Here is a 21,715-nt window from a genome sequence, read left to right as displayed (position 1 = left end):
GCTGCCTTCACAAATGTGCAAGTTACCCATGCCATGGACACGAAGACACCCCCATAACATTACAGATGCTGGGTTTTGAACTTTGTACTGGTAACAATCTGGGTGGTGCTTTTCCTCTTTAGCCTGGAGGACACAATGTCCATGACTTCAAAAACAGTTCCAAATGTGGAATTGTCAGACCAGAGCACACTTTTCCATTTTGTGTCAATCCAGCTCAGATGAGCTTGGGTCCAAAGTATTCAGTGGTGTTTCTGGATGTTGTTGATATTCAGTGGTGTTTCTGGATGTTGTTGATATATTGCTTTCGTTATGCATGGTAGACGCAGCAACAAACTGCATTTACCAACAATGGTTTTCTGAAGTGTTCCAAGCCCATGTAGTAATTTTCAGTAATTACACACAGGTGTAACTTGTGTTATGTTACCTACTGGTTCAACCGGACTCCTCGCCGTTCACAGCCGATGCTCGACTACACCCTTGCTGCCACACCTTTCTCCAGTCACGTTGGTTTTTAATGGCGTGCCACCTGAGGGATCAAAGGGCACATGTATTCAGTGTTGGTTTTTCACTTTACCCATTGTGTGCAGAGATATCTCTGAATCTTTTATTGATATAATGAATTGTTGATGGTGAAATCCCTAAATTGCTTGCGATTATATGTTCAGAAATGTTGTTCTAAACTAAGTAAATTACACAGGGAAATGAATACTTAAGTCTGAGTAAAAAATACTGTCATGAGCATGCAGCATGGAAGAAGAGTCTGGAGATAGAAATCTTAGTTTCTCAGTCTTTAGGCTGTGCTACTTGCTCTCGATAGAGAGCACTGGCTTGACGGCTTTATTAGCATTCGCTAACACTACTGATGAACGCTACACCAGCTGGAAGGTGACTTTACTGCTGCACTGACTCACAGTTAAGCTCACGTTGGCCTTCAAGAAGGCCTAGGGTGATATACTTTTAGTCCCTCCCATTATAAAACAAAATCTGATTGGTTAATTTATCTGTCACTTCCTACATAAACATACACTGCCATGGCCTTCTGTCCCGGCAATGAAGTCCTAACCATTGAGTGAGCAGCTCTAAACTCTTCTCAGCCTAGAGACAACAAACAACAAAATCTCATTGGATAACTCGATTTTAATGTTTTCAGGACAGTAACCCTTTCATTTCTGAAGCAAATTTGATAGAAATTTCATCTGTGTGTTTGTCTTATGTTTTCCATCTAGATAGCTAATCCTTCATTTCTTCTCAGCTACTGTTGAATCTGTTTTGCTTTATGGTTGTCAGGGCTGGACCCTCACAACTGCATTTGAGAAATCCCTGAATGACACCTACACACGCATGCTTCATAGGGTACTTAACATCAGCTGGAGAGACCATATCACCAGTTTGAAGCTGTACGATATCCCCCATATTTCAGACAAGATCGGCTACAGGAGACTTGGCCTTGCTGGTTATTGCTATCGCCACCCTGACCTTCCCGCAAGTCAGCTGGTGCTGTGGTGCCCAACCCATGGTCATCTGAGGACAGGCCGCTCTCCAGTCACCTTTCTAGACACACTAATGAGGGACACTGGGGCTCAGAGTCTCTCTAAACTAACATCGTGCATCAACAATTGTGATGACTGGGCCACCAGGCATATAGCTCGGCTGAGGCCACATTGACATGACTTGACTTAAATATTAAAAACTTGATTAAACCTGTATTCTGAGACAAATGTAACTTTGTGAGACAAAGAAGTATTAATTTATATCAAACGAGAATCATTTTAAGAAGTTCAAAATCCTTAACTATACAAAGTTATATCTACTCAAAAATCTTTTCAAGAATTCAGAAAGAGTTTATGCCATGGAATAGTTGACTGTATGTTATATTTTGCTGGAACATGCAGTATAAATATTTGTGCATATTAAAAAATACAGAAAAAATTGATGCATACATGGTGGTGCAATGGTTAGCACTGTTGCCCCACAGCAAGAAGGTTCTGGGTTCAGACTTCGCAGCTGACTGGGGTCTTTCTGTGTGGAGTTTGCATGTTCTCCCTGTGCCTGTGTGAGTTTCTTTCAGGTACTCGGGTTTCGTCCCACAGTCCAAAGACATGTGGATTAGGTTAACTGGCTACTTTAAATTGCCTGTGAATGTGAATGGTTGTTCATTTCTGTGTTTGCCTTGTGATAGTTGGGCGACCTGCCCAGGGTGTATCCCACCTCTCACCTGAAGCCAGCTGAGATTAGCGCCAGCTTCCCCCATGACCCTGATGGATAAATGGTATAGCTAATGGATAGATGAATGGATGGATAGCTAGATACATTATTTATTATGATCATCAAATCTACGCTTCTTTTCATGTTGCTGCAGACTTGAAGGCTATAATTCCTAAACTGACTACACTGCCAGTAAGTCAAAGCATATTTCAGTCTTTGAAATCATAAGTCTTGAGGAATAAAATATTTCTATACTGGCAGATTTTTTTCCCAACATTTCAACCCGACAAAGTACATTTAGTGATTAATTATAAATTCTTCTACAGGATGGAGTTTCAATGCAGCTTTGGCTACTACATGTTGCAACTTGCCGAGAAACGCCCATGATAAAAAGAGACATGGTGAGTGATTCTTTCAGACGATACAAAGCAGTGTGCTGGAGGGCTCGTCTGGGAGAGTTTTTATAGGACCTTCAGGGTAAAGACACACGTTAAATACAGAAGACCTTGTTCTGACCAAAACAAAGTTGCTTCCCAACAGCAAAAGGCATTAGGTGAGTTATTTACACTTTTCCTTATTGCTGATTATCTTACTGCATTTTGTTAATGGTTTCCTCAGAACTGCACAGCAATGTATGTACATTTTCAGTTTTCAATATTGCTGCACCACAGTGAGATTTAATTCTGGGATTTTCTTTTCAGCACACTTTTCATTGAGAAGATGCTGATTCTGCAGACGCAGTCATGAATGCTACCAAGTAAGTCAACAAGTATTCATAACACTTTTATGAAATATTATAACCACTTTCTGTTCATTCTGCATGCTGCACCCAAGTGCCGTTTTGTTTCCCTGCTCTGAAACTCAATGTGGTTTATAGGTAGAAAAGACGAAACTTGTATGAATAATTTCAAGAATATGCAGCGATATCAACAGAGAGTAGTTGTTGTTGTTTTTTTTTTAATATATAAGCCTCCTGGATTTCAGCCCTTGGTTAATGAAAGCAGTTTATGAGGAAACCGTAAATGCTAAAGAAGGCAACTGGACTTGCTTGAAATTCTTGAAGACATTGCACCTCTCATCCAAAAGGCTTCTTCAGTTCTGTCTGACTAATGTGGCATTCCAGGTATTTAATTTCTAGTGGACCAAAAGCAACCCTAAGGAGAGTCATTGAGGTCACACTGGTTGTTCACCCTCTCAGTCATCCTGTAGGTGTTAGGGTCACTAGAGGCTGGGTGTGAACAGTGTTAGCAGCCTAGAGGGTCCCCAATAGTCAGACAGAGCTGAAGAAGCCTTTTGGATGAGGGGTGAAATATCTTCAAGAATTTCAAGCAAGTCCGGTTGCCTTCTTTAGCACCTATGGTTTACTGGATGACTGAGAACCTTCACAGACCGTTTATGAGGATTAAAATAGAAATGTCAATATTATTCCATCAACATCAATGTGGTTCACCATTTCTTTTTCTTTTTATAATTGAGAACAAGCCATGAAACCTAATTAAAAGTCTTGGTTGGAAAATTAAATTTCTTTGACTCTTTCAATCTATCCTTTCCCATTCAACTATATTAACTTTAACTTGATTCAAGCCAAAGAACTGTAACCACTCTATGCTTCAATGTGAAATAGTGCTCTAATATCTTTGTTTTCTTTCCTAATTAGAGTCATGCCAGTGGACTTGGCCATGTATATGTGCCTGAGTCGCCATCCTCCAGTCAGACAACTTTTGGTAATGTCCACACTTGGTTCCCAGCGTGCTCTTACTACATGTCATCCTGCATGTGATTCAAAGTGGCCCAAACCAGTGAAATGCCCCCCAAATCCTGTGTGCCCAGCGAGCGACCTAATAAACCCTGATGGGACATTCAAGAAGAAAAAACAAGTTGTATTCGCAGATGATAAAGGATTGGCCCTTACTGCAGTGCGGATCTTCAAATCAAATCCCCCGGTACCTGATGAGAAGGAGCTAACCTCATTTGTCAAGATAAAGACTGAGTCATCTGTGCAAAGCAAGAAGCCACGTCTCCGGTTGGGTTTCCCTCAGCCTTCTGCTGATTTACCATCATACCTTGAAAGTTTGGCAAAATCTCAGGTGCATTTGGAGAGCTGCACCTTGACCAACGGATCGCTACTGGGAAAAGTGAGGGTCTGCAACATCAGTCCAGAGAAAGCTGTGCATGTCCACATCACGTACGACTCATGGAGGAGCCACCAGGACTTCCAGTGTACCCCAGTCCAACAAAAGAATGGGAATGCAGAGACAGAAGTGTTTGTCTTTAACATTCCTTTCCCTCCCTATCCTAGTGTACAGGATCGTGTGGAGTTTTGCGTGTCCTTCCATCCTGGATCTGGCAACATGATTTTGTGGGACAACAATGGTGGACAAAACTATCGAATCCTTGTGGAGGAAGTGTACTCAGTTGAGAAAAAACCCTTGAGGCCCCAGAACTCTCAAAGCCTCCAATTATTGCCCCTGAGAACTGGTCCAGCTTTGTATAAAAGTCTTAATTCACTCACTTTCTCTGAGACTACGAACAAAACCTTGAGTAGGCAAGAGAACAATATTCTAAAAACTACTTTTCACCCTAATTTTAACAGTGCTAACAAATTAAACTAGCATGAACGGTGGGGGGTTTGTATTTCGGTCCCTTCTAATTTTCATCCTCATCATCTGTGTTTGATGAATTTTGCTTAAATCAGCATGAAGAGGGAGAAAAGACAGGCGGACAGCCATGTTTGTGTTCGTTCTCTCTGTTCCAACTTGCCCATGTGAGTCAGTGGTGAGATAGCGAGACAGATTTGTATGTCTTGAGCACTGTGCACATGTATATCAGATGAGTATTTGTTATGAAGTGCATTAGCAAACAATTTCAAGCTGTAAGCGTCTTTCACTTCCTGTAAGGTAGCTGTACAGAGACAGATGTAGCTGCAGCTGTGAAATGACTCATGTAATATATGTAATATAACTTTGAAAGTTTTATGTGTATGTATGTTCACTGATTTAAAAAAAAAAAAGTTGAAAATGTTAAACACATATTCAGATACCAACATGACTGTGTGAGAAGGCATCTTTGTTTTGGTGTTGGTATTCTACCACAGACAATAAGAAACATTACAAAATAAGTAAAAGTTGGCTTTAATGCTGGTATAAAAGGCTGGGGATGCAAAAGTAAACAGCTGAAGAAGGTCACTCATCTGCTGGACTGTGAATATGTGAATATCAATTAAAAATTCAACTCAATTTTCCACCCACACCTCCTCCTTTAGCTTCCCACTGGAGCTAAAAGGCTAAGGTAACTAAATACATGCCCAATCTTTACACATTCCTTATACATCAAAGGCAAGGCAAGGCAAGTTTATTTGTATAGCGCATTTCATACACACAGGCAATTCAATGTGCTTCACAAAAAATAAAAGCATAAGAACAGTAACAAAGAATTAAAGTAAAAGTGAAATCATTAAAATCCAAAATTAAAAAGAAATTAAAATAAAGAATTAAAGTAAAATCATTAAAATCAAAATTAAAAGAAATTATGTTAAAGGAAATTAATTACACTTTAGGTAAAAATTAATCAAGTGAAAGCATCTGAAAACAGCTTTGTCTTGAGCCTGGATTTAAAACTAACAACAGTAGTTTGTTGTTATCCCATGCTTTTACATGCTCCCAAAAGTTCACAAGAACTTGAGACATCCTGAAGGGAGACCCATCATTTCGGGCAATGGATCTTTAACTGAGCCTTGTTCACAATTTGTGGACTATTTCATCAAGCCTCTAGTGCGAGACCTTCCGTCTTTCATTGAGGATACAACTGATGTACTATGTAAACTCAGAGAGATCACAGATGTTTCAAATTGTTATATGGTGACACTTGATGTAGCCTCTTTATATACAAATATTGACCACCAGGGGGGGTCTTGTGGCCCTTCAACATTATTTGTCATACAGGTCTGATGTTTTGCCACCTAATTATTTTTTACTCCTCCTCACAGAATGGATTTTGCACAATAATGTGTTTCTTTTCCAAGACTCTTTGTATAGACAACTCAAGGGCACAGCCATGGGTGCATGTTTTGTGCCAAATTATGCCAACTTGTTTTTGGGTTTTTGGGAAGAACAATACATTTATAATCAATCTAAAAATCTTTTCTGCGATAAGATGGTGTTCTGGGGGCGATTCATTGATGATATTCTGTTGATTTGGTCAGGAACTGAGAGTGAGCTTTTGCAGTTTCATGAGTACTTGAACCTTACGAATCCAAACATCTCATCTCATCTCATTATCTCTAGCCGCTTTATCCTTCTACAGGGTCGCAGGCAAGCTGGAGCCTATCCCAGCTGACTACGGGCAAAAGGCGGGGTACACCCTGGACAAGTCGCCAGGTCATCACAGGGCTGACACATAGACACAGGCAACCATTCACACTCACACCTACGGTCAATTTAGAGTCACCAGTTAACCTAACCTGCATGTCTTTGGACTGTGGGGGAAACCGGAGCACCCGGAGGAAACCCACGCGGACAACATGCAAACTCCACACAGAAAGGCCCTCGCCGGCCCTGGGGCTCGAACCCAGGACCTTCTTGCTGTGAGGCGACAGCGCTAACCACTACACCACCGTGCCGCCATGAATCCAAACATAAAACTGTCTATTGAATACTCAAGAACATCAATCAGTTTTTTGGATTTGTTGATTTCCATTGATGAGAATGTCTTACATACTTCTATATATAGGAAGAGTACTGACAGAAATATGTTATTGAGGGCTGATAGTTTTCATACAAAGAGTCTCAAAAACAATATTCCCTTTGGCCAGTTTCAGCGTCTTAGACGCATCTGTGATAAAGACACTGATTTTGAGGAGCAGGCCCAGGATATGAAATCAAGGTTTTGTGTAAGAGGTTATTCGCCTGAGCTAATTGATAATGCCATAGTGAAGGCTCGCTCAATACCTCGCTCTGATCTTCTAAAAAAGAAAAATAAGAAAACCGATCGAGCCAAGACCACTACTAGATCATATTTTGTTACCCAATATAACAGTTGTGCCCAAAGAATGAAAAGAATAATCACATCTAATTGGAAAATAATGCAGAGTGATCCACTTTTGAGACGTGTCTTTTCAGATCCACCTATTACTGTTTTCCAGAGAGCACCAACCATAAAAGATAAACTCGTAAGGAGCTATTTACCAGCTCCCAAACAAAAAACATGGTTACAGACAGAGCTAAGGGGAACTTATAAATATGGTTCCTGTAAACACTGTGGAGGAGTTGTCCAAAGTAAATGTTTTCATGACCTGAGGACACAGAGAGAGTACAAGACAAATGGGTTTATTAGTTGCAATTCAGAATATGTGGTGTATTGCCTGAGATGCCCATGTGGATGTTTTTATGTGGGTAGGACGAAAAGAAAATTAAAAGAGCGTTTTTATGAACATAAATATGCAATAAGAATTCAGAATGAGGATTATCCTATGGCCAAGCATTATAAAGATGCACATCACAGTGACCCTTCAAGCCTGAAAATCCAAGGCATTGAAATTGTAAAAACATCAATCCATGGAGGTGACAAACTGAAGTTACTATTACAGCGGGAAACTTTTTGGATTTGGAAGTTAAAAGCAATGGAGTTTCCAGGCTTGAATGAGGAAATAGACTACACACCTTTTTTGTGATGGTTTTTGGCTTTGCATGGTTCTATCTGAAAGAAAAGACTTTTATATTTTTTTCTCTCTCTCTGTACCCTTTGTGCATGTATGTGGGTTGTGTATACTTGCAGTGACTGGAATATATGTGTATTTTTGATGTTTTTGCAATATTTTGAATGATGGCTGTCTTGGATTGGGAGCCGTGTGAGAGGCGGGCCCAAGCCATTGATTGACAGTTTTTGATGGAAAACGTTTTAGTGCTGGGAGCTGTGTGAGGGGCAGACTCAGCAATGTGTAGAGCTTCAGGACTAATTATCCAATTGTCTTCACCTGTCCTTTTCTACATCTTGAACAAAGCTACCTTGTTCCTTTGTGATATTGCCCTGAAGAAGGCACCCATGCCGCTACGCGTGGGCTTTAATTTGTCCATGTAGGACTTGTCTAAAATATTAAAGACATTTTAATCTGGAGCGCCTTAGTCAGAGATTTTTTTCTCTTTTTTGGCTGTGGAACAGTAGGAGCATTTTTGATATCATCTGGAAGTTGGTTCCAAAGCTTAGCAGCATAGCAACTAAAGGCTGCTTCACCACACTTCATTTTGACAGCTGGTATTACTAGCAAGTTTTTCTCCTGTGATCTTAGAGACCTAGTTGGTGCATATAATTGAAACATATCCAGTAGGTAGCTGGGTCCCATCCCATTTAATGTTTTAAATAGAAGAAGTAATGCCTTAAAGTCAATTCTATAGCTCACTGGGAGCCAGTGCAGAGACCTTAGGATTGGAGTGATATGGATGACCCTTTTTGTTCTTGTAAGAACCCTTGCTGCTGCATTTTGGATTAGTTGAAGCTCTTTGATGGTCTTTTTTGGAAGACCTGTGAAAAGGCTATTGCAGTAATCAACCCTACTAGACATGAAAGCATGAATAAGTTTTTCTAGATCATGCTTTGACATGAGACCCCTGAGTTTAGAAATGTTTTTTAGGTGATAGAATGCAGACTTTTTTTACCACTTTCATATGACTGTTGAAGTTAAGTTCACTGTCAATAAGGACACCAAGGTTTTTGACAGTATCCTTTGCTTTAAGCCCCTTAGTTTCAAGAACAGTGGCAATCCTAAGCATTTCCTCCTTTTTGCCAAATATAATTACTTCAGTTTTATCTGCGTTCAGCTGAAGAAAATTGTGAGACATCCATTTGTTAATTTGGTCAATGAATCTATGAAGAGACTCAAGAGGGGCATAGTCATTAGGTGACATAGCTAAGTAAAGCTGAGTGTCATCTGCATAGCTATGGAAGTTTATTGAGTTATTCTTAATAATTTGTCCAAGTGGGAGCATATAAAGGTTGAATAGTAATGGTCCCAGGATTGAGCCCTGGGGAACCCCACAGTTCAAGGACACGGGTGATGAACTGTGGCCTCCAATGGCCACATAAAAAAATCTTTGTTGTAGGTAGGATTTTAACCAGTTGATTACTATACCAGTAAATCCAACCCAATGCTCCAGTCGATGTAACAGTATGAAATGATCTACCGTGTCAAATGAAAAAAAATGGTTGAAGGTCTGGTCTGGAAAAACCAAAGATTTTGGTTAGAAAGGTTCCCAGGAATTAGAACCATTTAAGTAGCTTTAATTATCCAAAGAAACATTGCAGAATCCTTAAAGGATTTTCACCGATCAGCCATAACATGATGACCACTGACAGGTGAAGTGAATAACATTGATTATCTCATTACAATCACACCTGTCAAGGGGTGAGATATATTAAGCAGCAAGAAAGAGAACAATCAGCTCTCGAAGCTGATGTGTTGGAAGCAAGAAAAATGTTAGATTAGATAAAACTTTATTGATCCCTTTGGGAGGGGTCCCTCAGGGAACTTAAGATTCTAGCAGCACCATTACAGATAAACAGAGAAAAGAAATGGAGAAAACTTCTAGATAAATTAAAATAAATTAAGTATTTACATATACAAGTATAAAAGAATAAGATATGGGGAAGAGAGGGGGGAAAGGGGGGAGAAGTGGGGTTAGGGTAAGTGTGTGTGTGGGGGGGGGGGAGCAGGAAAGATATTGCACTTTATATTGCACATTGTCCGGTATTGCTTATTGTTAGGTTAGGCTAGGCTACTGCTCCTTCCCGCCCTCTGTCCTCCCGTTACACCTCCTCCCCCCCAGAGAGGAGTTGTACAGTCTGATGGCATGAGGGACAAAGGAGTTTTTGAGTCTGTTCTTCCTGCACTTGGGAAGGAGCATTCTGTCACTGAACAGGCTCCTCTGGTTGCTGATGACAGTGTGCAGAGGGTGACTAGCATCGTCCATGATGTTCAGTAGTTTGTCCATAGTCCTTTTCTCTGCCACCATCACCATAGAGTCCAGCTTCATGCCCACCACAGAGCCGGCCCGCCTGATCAGTTTGTCCAGCCTGGATGTGTCCTTCTTGGATGTGCTGCCCCCCCAGCACACCATGGTGTAAAACAGGACACTGGCGACCACAGACTGATAGAACATCCACAGGAGTTTCCTGCAGATGTTAAAGGACCGCAGCCTCCTAAGGAAGTATAGCCTGCTCTGTCCCTTCCTGTATAAGTGATTGGTGTTGCAAGTCCAATCCAGCTTGCTGTCCAGCCACAGCCCGAGGTACTTGTAGGAATCCACAGCCTCCACCTCGACTCCCTCAATCAGAACTGGTCGTGACCTTGTTCTGGACCTCCCAATGTCAATGACCAGCTCCTTAGTCTTTGAGGTGTTGAGCTGCAGATGGTTCCTGTTGCACCACACAGCAAAGTCCCTCACCAGGCTCCTATACTCCTCCTCTCTGTCATCACTGATACACCCAATGATGGCTGTGTCATTGGCAAACTTCTCAATGTGACACAGCTCCGAGTTGTAGCAGAAGTCCACGGTGTACAGGGTGAAGAGAAGAGGGGCCAGCACCGTGCCCTGGGGTGCTCCAGTGCTGCTAATTACAGTGTCAGACGTAATGTCCTTCAGCCTGATGTACTGCGGCCTGTCAGTGAGGTAGATGGAGATCCAGGTGACCAGGCAGGGGTCCACTCGCATCCTGTTCAGTTTGTCCTGAAGCAGTAGGGGCTGGATGGTGTTGAAGGCACTCGAGAAGTCCAAGAAGAGGATCCTTACTGTGCCATTTCCCTTATCCAGATGAGAGTGGGCTCAGTGTAGCAGGTAGAGGATGGCGTCTTCCACACTAACACCTGCCCAGTACGCAAACTGCAGACAGTCCTGGGCATGTTGTACCTGGGGTCTGAGGAGGCTGAGGAAGAGCTGCTCCAATGTCTTCATCAGATGTGAAGTGAGCGCCACCGGCTGGAAGTCGTTCAGCTCGCTGGGCCGATTCTTTTTGGGAACTGGAACAATACATGATGTCTTCCAGAGGGTTGGCACTCTCCCCAGCTGCAGGCTGAGGTTGAAGATGCATTGAAGTGGTTCACCCAGTTCAGCAGCGCAGGTCTTCAGTAGTCGTGGACACACCTTGTCCGGGCCTGCTGCTTTCCTGGGGTGAAGCTTCCTCAGTTGACCTCTGACCTGGTCTGCAGTAATGCATAGAGGAGTTTGTGTTGAGGTGGGGAAGGAGGGGGCTGCTGTGATGACTGGGGGGAGGTGTGTTGAGGGAAGAAGGAGAGATGGCTGCAGTGAGGGAGAGGGTGGGGGGGATGTGGGCTGGTTGAACCGATTGAAGAAGTCATTCAACTCATTCGCCCTCTCCACTGTCCCCTCAATTACTCTGGTATTGTGACCTGTGATGGTTTTCACACCTTCCCAGACCTCCCTCATGCTGTTCTCCTTCAGGTTCTGCTCCACCTTGCTCCTGTAGCTGTCCTTAGCTTCCCTCATGCAGTGTTTCACCTCCTGCTGCGCTGCTTTCATCGCCTCCCTATCCCCGCTCCTGAAGGCAGCCTTCTTCCTGTTGAGGACAGCTTTGACTTCTGTGTTACCCATGGCTTGTTATTAGGGTAACACCATACAGTCTTAGCGGGAGAGACCATGTCTGCACAGAAGTTGAGGTAATCTGTCAGACAGTGTGTCAGCCCCTCTATGTCCTCACAGTGTGGGCTAAGCAGCACATAGTCCGTGATGTCATAACAGTCCCTGAGGGCATCTCCCATTTCAGGGGACCACCTCCTGATGGCGCTAGTTGTTACAGACTGCCTTTGAACCAGGGGGGTGTACTTTGGCTGTAGAAGAACCAGGTTGTGGTCAGACTTCCCTAGTGGGGGGAGGGATGTGACTCTGTATGCATCCCTCACATTAGCATACAAGTTGTTCCTTGTTGGACAATCCACAGCCTGGTAAAAAGCAACCAAAGTAGAGTCCAAAGTAGCGTCATTAAAGTCCCCAGAAATTATGATAAATGCCTCAGGGTGCTGTGTCTGCAGCCTTGCTGTGACAGAGTGAATCCTCTCACATGCAGCGGCTGCATCTGCCCTCGGAGGGATGGAAGCACAGATGGTGATCACGTGACTGAACTCCCTCAGCAGATAATATGGCCGCAGGTTAACGGCTAGCAGCTCCAAGTCCGGGCAACATAAAACTGTCTTTACGGAGATATGTCCCGGGTTACACCAGCGATTGTTAACATAAATGATGAGTCCCCCATCTTTGCTTTTCCTGCATGTGTTAGTGTCTCTGTCGGATCTCACAGCAGTGAATCCCCGCAGGTCCACATTAGCATTCAGTACAAGGTGTGTTAGCCATGTCTCCGTAAAGATAAATAAGCTGCTCTCACAGTAAATCGGCTGGTTGTTCAGAGCGGAAAGCTTGTCGACTTTATTCGGCAGCGAGTTCACATTCCCCATGATAACGGAGGGAATGGATGGTTTGTAGCGCCGCCGGTTGTCCGCTAGTCTAGCCTTTAGCTTAGCTCCAGCTTTGCAGCCCCTGGGTTGTTCAATTTCAGTTCACATACACGTTTGTGTATGTGAACATAAAGTGGCTTAACTACTGTAGCTGACATTATAATATCAACCTCCAAGATCGCACATTGATTTTATTTATTTCCTGCTCAACGGCTTCCAAAGATAGACACAATGGGGACTGTTATGTTGAAAGAATATGACCCATACATAAGATTTGACAGACACCCCCACTTTTTTATCAGTGTGGAAAGCTGATAAACATGATAAGTGATTTAAATATAGCAAAGAATGTTTGACAGTAAAACAGGAAGCATCTACAGTATTTTCAGAATGTGCCAATACAGGAGGGAGAAAAACACAAATGTAACAGATAATGAAACTCACGTAGGCTAGTGTTAAATATAGGGAACATTTATATTTATATAAATTTCATGTCAGTATAATGGAACTGCATTATCATCTGCACTAATTCCAGGATTCTAGTCAAACCCCATTTCCAAAAAAAGTGGGAAGACTGTGTAAAATATAAATGAAAACAGAATGCAAGGATTTGCAAATCATTGCAACCCTATATTTCATTGATAATAGTACAAATACATCAAATTTTATTGTTGTTTGAAAAATATATGATTCTTTTCATTTTGAAAAAGTTGGGACAGGGGCATGTTTATCACTGTGTTGCGTCATCTCTACTTTTAACAATACTCTGTAAATGCCTTACCAGTCCCAGGAATCAAACCAGCAACCCTGTGGGCCCAAGGCTGCTTCCCGAACCTACAGGCCACAGCTGCCCCCATGTAGTTTTGAAAGCAATTCTTGCCTGATATATGATTTCAGCTGCTCAACAGTTCAGGGTCTGCTTTGTCATATTTTTTGTTCTATAATTCACCAAATGTTTTAAATAGGAGACAGGTCTGGACTGCAGGCAGGCCACTTTAACGCCCAGATTCTTTTACTATGGAGCCATGAAGTTTTAATATGTGCAGAAAGCAGTTTGGCATTGTCTTGCTGAAAACAGAAAGGCCTTCCCTGTAAAAGATGTCGTCTGGATGGCAGCATATTGCTCTGAAACGTGTTTATATCATTCAGCATTAATGATGCCTTCCCAGATGTACAAGCTACCCATGTCATGTGCACTAATGCCCCGTCATACCATCATAGATGCTGGCTTTTGAACTGTGTGTGGATGACAAGCTGGGTGGTCCCTCTGCTCTTTAGCCTGGAGGACGTGGTGTCCATGATTTCCAAAAAGTTTTACATTTCAATTCCCAGGACAGGTTTCCACTTCACTTCAGTCCATCGTAAAAGAGCTCGGGCCCAGAGAAGGTGGCGGTGTTTCTGGATATTTTTTATATCTGGTTTGAACTTGCATTTGTGGATGCAGTAATGAAGTGTTTTCACAGATGATGGTTTTCTGAAGTGTTCCTGAGCCCATACAGAGATCTCCACTACAGACATGTGTCTGCTTTTCATGCAGTGTCTCCTGAGAGCCTGAAGATCACAAGCATCCAATATCAGTTTTCAGCCTTGTCTCTTGCATACAGAGATTTCTCCAGATTCTCTGAACCTTTTAATGATATTATGTACCAGAGATTATATGATCCCCAAATTCTTTGCAATATTACATTGAGGAACATTATTCTTAAATTGTTGCACTGTTTTCCCATGCAGTCTTTCACAGAGCACTGAACCCCTCCCCATCTTTACATCTGAGAGACTCCACTTCTCTGGGATGCTCTTTTTATACCCAGTTATGTTACTGATATGTTGTACATTCCTACAAATTTTAGGGGGTGGGGTTATTTAGGAGGTGAAATTACAATAATCAGAATCATGTTTGATTATTGATTAGTCAGTGTTTTATTTGTGTTTGATTAGTCAAGGTATTTGACTTGGTATCTTATGAGTCAAGAAATTTGACTCAGTTGTTGAGCTTTCGCTGTGTGTATAGATTTTACACAATAATGTCATGGATATATTTAACAGTTATTCCACGAAGTGCTTCGTTGGCTATCAGCTCATGTACAATGAGATTGAGTGGAAGAGCTGGTTTATTCTATCCACATTCACTGGATTTTGAGAAACAGAGCATTTTTATTGTTTCATCTCATCTCATTATCTGTAGCCGCTTTATCCTGTTCTACAGGGTCGCAGGCAAGCTGGACTATGGGCGAAAGGTGGGGTACACGCTGGACAAGTTGCCAGGTCATCACAGGGCCGACACATAGACACAGACAACCATTCACACTCACATTCACACCTACGGTCAATTTAGAGTCACCAGTTAACCTAACCTGCATGTCTTTGGACGGTGGGGGAAACCGGAGCACCTGGAGGAAACCCACGTGGACACGGGGAGAACATGCAAACTCCACATAGAAAGGCCCTCGCTGGCCACGGAGCTCGAACCTGGACCTTCTTGCTGTGAGGCGACAGCGCTAACCACTACACCACCGTGCCGCCCCATTTTTATTGTCATTTTTTGCAAATTTGACAAATAAAAACTTTATATAAAATGTCCGACAAAATCATTTTCACTTTGAATGTAAACAAACTGGTGAAATGACAGTAGCAATTTGTGAAAAATGTGATAAAAGTTCTTGATTTTTTTAAGATACAACCCCGATTCCAAAAAAGTTGGGACAAAGTACAAATTGTAAATAAAAATGGAATGCAATGATGTGGAAGTTTCAAAATTCCATATTTTATTCAGAATAGAACATAGATGACATATCAAATGTTTAAACTGAGAAAATGTATCATTTAAAGAGAAAAATTAGGTGATTTTAAATTTCATGACAACAACACATCTCAAAAAAGTTGGGACAAGGCCATGTTTCCCACTGTGAGACATCCCCTTTTCTCTTTACAACAGTCTGTAAACGTCTGGGGACTGAGGAGACAAGTTGCTCAAGTTTAGGGATAGGAATGTTAACCCATTCTTGTCTAATGTAGGATTCTAGTTGCTCAACTGTCTTAGGTCTTTTTTGTCGTATCTTCAATTTTATGATGCACCAAATGTTTTCTATGGGTGAAAGATCTGGACTGCAGGCTGGCCAGTTCAGTACCCGGACCCTTCTTCTACGCAGCCATGATGCTGTAATTGATGCAGTATGTGGTTTGGCATTGTCATGTTGGAAAATGCAAGGTCTTCCATGAAAGAGACGTCGTCTGGATGGGAGCATATGTTGCTCTAGAACCTGGATATACCTTTCAGCATTGATGGTGTCTTTCCAGATGTGTAAGCTGCCCATGCCACACACACTAATGCAACCCCATACCATCAGAGATGCAGGCTTCTGAACTGAGCGCTGATAACAACTTGGGTCGTCCTTCTCCTCTTTAGTCCGAATGACACGGCGTCCCTGATTTCCATAAAGAACTTCAAATTTTGATTCATCTGACCACAGGACAGTTTTCCACTTTGCCACAGTCCATTTTAAATGAGCCTTGGCCCAGAGAAGACGTCTGCGCTTCTGGATCATGTTTAGATACGGCTTCTTCTTTGAACTATAGAGTTTTAGCTGGCAACGGCGGATGACACGGTGAATTGTGTTCACAGATAATGTTCTCTGGAAATATTCCTGAGCCCATTTTGTGATTTCCAATACAGAAGCATGCCTGTATGTGATGCAGTGGCGTCTAAGGGCCCGAAGATCACGGGCACCCAGTATGGTTTTCCGGCCTTGACCCTTACGCACAGAGATTCTTCCAGATTCTCTGAATCTTTTGATGATATTATGCACTGTAGATGATGATATGTTCAAACTCTTTGCAATTTTACACTGTCGAACTCCTTTCTGATATTGCTCCACTATTTGTGGGCACAGAATTAGGGGGATTGGTGATCCTCTTCCCATCTTTACTTCTGAGAGCCGCTGCCACTCCAAGATGCTCTTTTTATACCCAGTCATGTTAATGACCTATTGCCAATTGACCTAATGAGTTGCAATTTGGTCCTCCAGCTGTTCCTTTTTTGTACCTTTAACTTTTCCAGCCTCTTATTGCCCCTGTCCCAACTTTTTTGAGGTGTGTTGCTGTCATGAAATTTCAAATGAGCCAATATTTGGCATGAAATTTCAAAATGTCTCACTTTTTACATTTGATATGTTGTCTATGTTCTATTGTGAATACTATATCAGTTTTTGAGATTTGTAAACTATTGCATTCCATTTTCATTTACAATTTGTACTTTGTCCCAACTTTTTTGGAATCGGGGTTGTATGTTTTTACCATCAAATACTTTTTTTCCATATTTTGTTGCCTTTCTTTGTATATTTTGGGGTTTTGTTTTCAAGTCGAGTTTTTATTTTGTCCTCGGTTGGTTCAGGAACACGCCCCACCATTTTGTTTTTCTCTACTCACGGTATACTGTATGAGCTGATGTCCTAGTAATAGCGTAGCCAATCAGAGTGTGCGATTGCTCATATCTGGTGAATGTGGATAGAATAATAGTATATATTTTTACCATACAATCCTGGTAAAACAAAGCGAATTAGATATGAACAGAAGTAGATATGATGTACAACTACTACACTGCAAGTATTGCACAGAGGAGAAATAAATATTGCACGCAACGTTATTCCAAATCTAAAACACAATGACGTCTATGACACAATCGTGATGTTTGGAATGCAATTATGTGTTTGTAAGTCTGCCTTACATGGAAAGAAGCTTTTCCAGTGTTTGGTGGGTTTGATGCCGGTTGATCTGCTGGAGGGAAGGAGTTCGAACATGTTGTGGCTTTGGTGTAAGGGCTTGATGATTATCTTTTCTGCTCACTTCCTCAATCTAAAGGAGATGCCTTTTTTCAAACTAAACCACCAAGAATGACCACAAACTCTGCTGAGGTAAATAATATCCGAGATGGGCCTTTCCAGAACAGTGATCAGCTATGGTAGATGGTCTAAATTTTGTTCATGTTTATAGCGTGCATCCAGTCTTATGTTATCCCCCAGGGGAAAAACCCATACACATTTCCCGTTTGAGTCTGGTTCATGTCAAGGTTTCTTCGTTGTGTGGTCTGAGGGAGTTTTTCCTGATCAGTGCCATCTTTTTGGTATTTTCATTTTCATTATTAGAGAATCATCGTTTGTGTTAAGCCTTTGTTTGTCACATGTGCGTTTAAGCACAGTGAAATTCTTTCTCTGCATTTAACTGATTTATTACCTGCAGCACTCAGGTAGCTGTGATGGGGTTAGGTGCCTTGCTCAACGGCACTTCAGCCATGGAGAGAAAAGTGCTATTCATTTATGTTTTCCTGCTGGTCCAGGGAATCAATCCTGCAATCTTTTGGACCCATGGCAGCTTCTTTAAAGTGCCATTCCACCATTGGATGTATTCTTTGGCATAAAATACAATATATTTTATGACAACATGACTAGACAGAGAAATCTTTTAGCTTCAAAATGATATATCAAACATAATTTTTTGACAACGACAAGTATATTAATTTTGCGACCAAAGTCACCTACCCTTTTAATTTCCATGCGGTAGTGAAACGTGATGTCATCGGCAGGTTCCCCTTCTTGTGTACCCTGTGTCGGTCTATTTTTAGACCAGGAAACCCCCAAAGTGAGAGAGTCATTTCTCCTCGTATATGGGGGCCAAAAAAAGTGCGAAAAATTTTGAGTTAATCTTTCAGTTAGCTAGATTTATTGGTATTAGCTAGATTTATTGGTATTATTTTTATTGCGTTCTATCCGCCATTGCTGATAATATGTGCCACGTCACACGGCGATCGGAAACTGCAAAGTGACTGCAAAGCAGGGGAGAGTGTAGCATCAGATGGTGGTTGGGAGGATAACCTTGGAGGTAAAAAAGCGGAAGAAAGAGAAAGCTCAACCAAAAACCAGATGGTCGGAGTTGAAGGAGGAAGATTGTCAGTTGGAATTTAGGGATATGGTGAGACAGACATTGGGTGAAGAGGTATTAGATGATTGGACACCTATGGCAGAAGTAGTGAGAGAGGCAGCTATGTAGGAAGGTACTGGGAGTGACATCAGGACAAAGAAAGGAAGACAAGGAGACCTGGTGGTGGAATGAAGAAGTCCAGGATAATATAAGGAGAAAGAAGCCATGGCCTAATGGTTAGAGAAGCAGCTTTGGGACCAAAGGTTGCTGGTTCGATTCCCTGGACCAGCAGGAATGGTGCAGAGCAAGGTGCCTAACCCCAGGCTGCTCTGGGTATGTTGTTTGTTGCTCTGGATAAGGGTGTCTGCTAAATGCCTGTAATGTAAGAAGTCAGCAAAGCAAAACTGGGATAAAAAGGGAGCTAAAGAGAGCGGACAAAAATACAAGGAGCTGCAAAGGAAAGCAAAGAGAGCAGTGGCAAAGGTGAAGGAAAAGATGTATGATGAACGATATCTCATCTCATCTCATTATCTCTAGCCACTTTATCCTTCTACAGGGTCGCAGGCAAGCTGGAGCCTATCCCAGCTGACTATGGGCAAAAGGCGGGGTACACCCTGGACAAGTCGCCAGGTCATCACAGGGCTGACACATAGACACAGATAACCATTCACACTCACATTCACACCTACGGTCAATTTAGAGTCACCAGTTAACCTAACCTGCATGTCTTTGGACTGTGGGGGAAACCAGAGCACCCGGAGGAAACCCACGCGGACACGGGGAGAACATGCAAACTCCGCACAGAAAGGCCCTCGCCGGCCACGGGGCTCGAACCCGGACCTTCTTGCTGTGAGGCGACAGCGCTAACCACTACACCACCGTGCCGCCCATGAACGATATGAAAGGTTAGAAACTAAGGATGGTGAAAAGGATGTGTACTGATTAACAAGACAACAAGATCAAGCTGGGAAGGACATGCAGCAGATAAGGCTGAAAAAGCATGCAGATGGAAATGTGCTGACAAGTGAATTATGTGATGAGAAGGTGGAGATAGTGAATCAGGAAGGAGGAAGTATGAAGAGTGGTAAGTCGGGCCAGGTGGAGGCATGGAGATGCTTAGGAGAGATGGCACTTTTTAACTAGATTGTTTAACAAGATCTTGGAAAGTGACAGGATGCCTGAAGAGTGGAGAAGACTGGTGCCAATATTCAAGAACAAGGGTGATGTCCAGTGCTGCAGTAACTATAGAGGCATAAAATTGACCAGCCCTGGCATGAAGTTATGGGAAAGAGTAGTGGAAGCTAGGCTAAGAGGAGAGGTGGAGATGCGAGCAACAATATGGTTTCATGCCAGGAAAGAGTATTTTTGATGCAATATTTGCTTTGAGAGAAGGCCAGAAGGAGCTGCATTGCATGTTTGTGGATTTAGAGAAGGCATATGGCAGGGTGCTGAGAAGAGGAGTTATGGTACCACATGAGGAAATCAGGAGTGGTAGAGAAGTATGTGAGATTGGTGCAGGATATGTATGAGGACAGTGTGATAGCAGTGAGATGTGCAGTCGGAATGGCAGAGGCATTTAAGGTGGATGTTGGATTGCACCAGAGCTTGGCTCTAAGCCCTTTCTTGTTTGCAATGGTAATGGAAAGGTTGACAGACATCAGGTGAGAGGTTCCATAGATAATGATGTTTGCAGATGATATTGTGATCTGTCATGAGAACAGAGAGCAAGTGGAAGAAGAAGAACAACAACAACTTTATTCATCACACATACTTGTGAAGTTCCTCTCTGCATTTAACCCATCTGAAGCAGTGAGCACACACATGCACAATGAGCACACACATACCCAGACCAGTGGGCAGCCATGCTAACAGCGCCCAGGGAGCAGTTGGGGGTTAGGGCACATTAACCTAACTGCATGTCTTTGAACTGTGGGGGAAACCAGAGAACCTGGAGGAAGTCCATGCAGACACAGGGAGAACATGCAAACTTTACAGAGAAAGGCCCTTGTTGGCCGCTGGTCTCGAACCTAGAACCTTCTTGCTGTGAGGAAACAGTGCTAACCACTACACCACTGTGTCACCCCTTAGATACATGGAGGTATGCATGAGATAGAATGGGAATGAAAGTTAGTAGGAGAAAGAATGAGGGTGAGGACAGTGGAACGGTACAGCAACAAGGAATAGAGGTGGTCAAAGCAGATGAGTTCAAATATCTGGGGTCAATTGTACAAAGTAATGGTGAGTGTAGAAGAGAAGTGAAGAAGAGAATCCAAGCAGGTTGGAATGGATGGAGGAGAGGAGGATATTAGGAGTGATTTGTGACAGAAGGTTGCTAGCAAGTGTGAAAGGGAAAGTGTACAAGACAGTAGCAAGCGCAGCGATGTTGCATGGTTTGGAGACAAAAAGACAGGAAGCTGAACTGGAGGGAGCAGAGCTGAAGATGCTGAGATTTTCATTTGGAGTGACAGAGTTGGACAGGATTAGAAATGAGTAGGTATATTAGAGGGACAGGACATGAAGGACAGCTTGGAGACAAAGTAAGAGAGGTAAGATTGACATGGTTTGGATGTGTACAGAGGAGAGATCCAGGGTATACTGGGAAACGAATGCTGGAGATGGAGTTGCCAGGTAGAAGGAAAAGAGGAAGAGCAAAAATGAGACTGATGGATGCGGTGAAGGAGGACATGAGGACAGTTGGTGCTACAGAAAATGATATGGAGGACATGGAGGGACAACCGAAAGAAGAAGAAAAAGAAGGTATTGTATGTGCAATTTTTTTTTTTTTTCTGTGAGTTGACTCAAGTCACTGTGATTGTTGCTGGTTTTCTTTGTAACAACGTCTTCATTTTAATGAAATGGGTCTGAGTGCAACATTGCATGTGAAAGCTTCTGTCATGAGTAGCCTTCATGAAGAAAATGACAGTATTGTGGTGTGGCTGCACTCTTCTGGATGACGTTAATACAGAGGGTGTCCCAACGTGCTTGTGTATTGTGTCACTTGGGATGGCGACACAAATCTTGCTGGTGTTCACAACTTTTGTTAATTAATTATCATTAACAAGCCATACCTGTCTGCAGCTCTGCATCTGGGAACAAAAGTTGAAAAGGCTTTTGTTAGTGGAAGGTTAAACACACTAGGAA

The 21,715-nt window shown here is 42.5% G+C and overlaps 1 protein-coding gene across 2 annotated transcripts in view; it reads left to right on the top strand.

The window, feature by feature from the left end:
* Positions 1-2,609: 2,609 nt before the first annotated feature.
* LOC132873205 (protein phosphatase 1 regulatory subunit 3C-like) overlaps positions 2,610-21,715 on the top strand; it is a 36,887-nt gene continuing 17,781 nt past the window's right edge. Inside the window, exons 1-3 of one of the 2 annotated variants that reach the window (XR_009651543.1) lie at positions 2,610-2,758; positions 2,907-2,962; positions 3,863-5,215. Coding sequence is in view for 1 of the 2 variants with exons in the window: in XM_060908548.1 (XP_060764531.1) it covers positions 2,949-2,962; positions 3,863-4,817 (969 nt within the window). In the remaining variant the exon portion in view is untranslated. Of the gene's footprint in view, positions 2,759-2,906; positions 2,963-3,862; positions 5,249-21,715 lie in introns of those variants that run through there. The other variant, XM_060908548.1, reaches the window with a different exon arrangement.

The sequence above is a fragment of the Neoarius graeffei genome, chromosome 25, assembly GCF_027579695.1.
Source record: "Neoarius graeffei isolate fNeoGra1 chromosome 25, fNeoGra1.pri, whole genome shotgun sequence".
Lineage (NCBI taxonomy): Eukaryota > Metazoa > Chordata > Actinopteri > Siluriformes > Ariidae > Neoarius > Neoarius graeffei.
The sequence above is the reverse complement of the archived record's forward strand: the minus strand, read 5'-3'. Positions and strand labels throughout refer to the sequence as shown.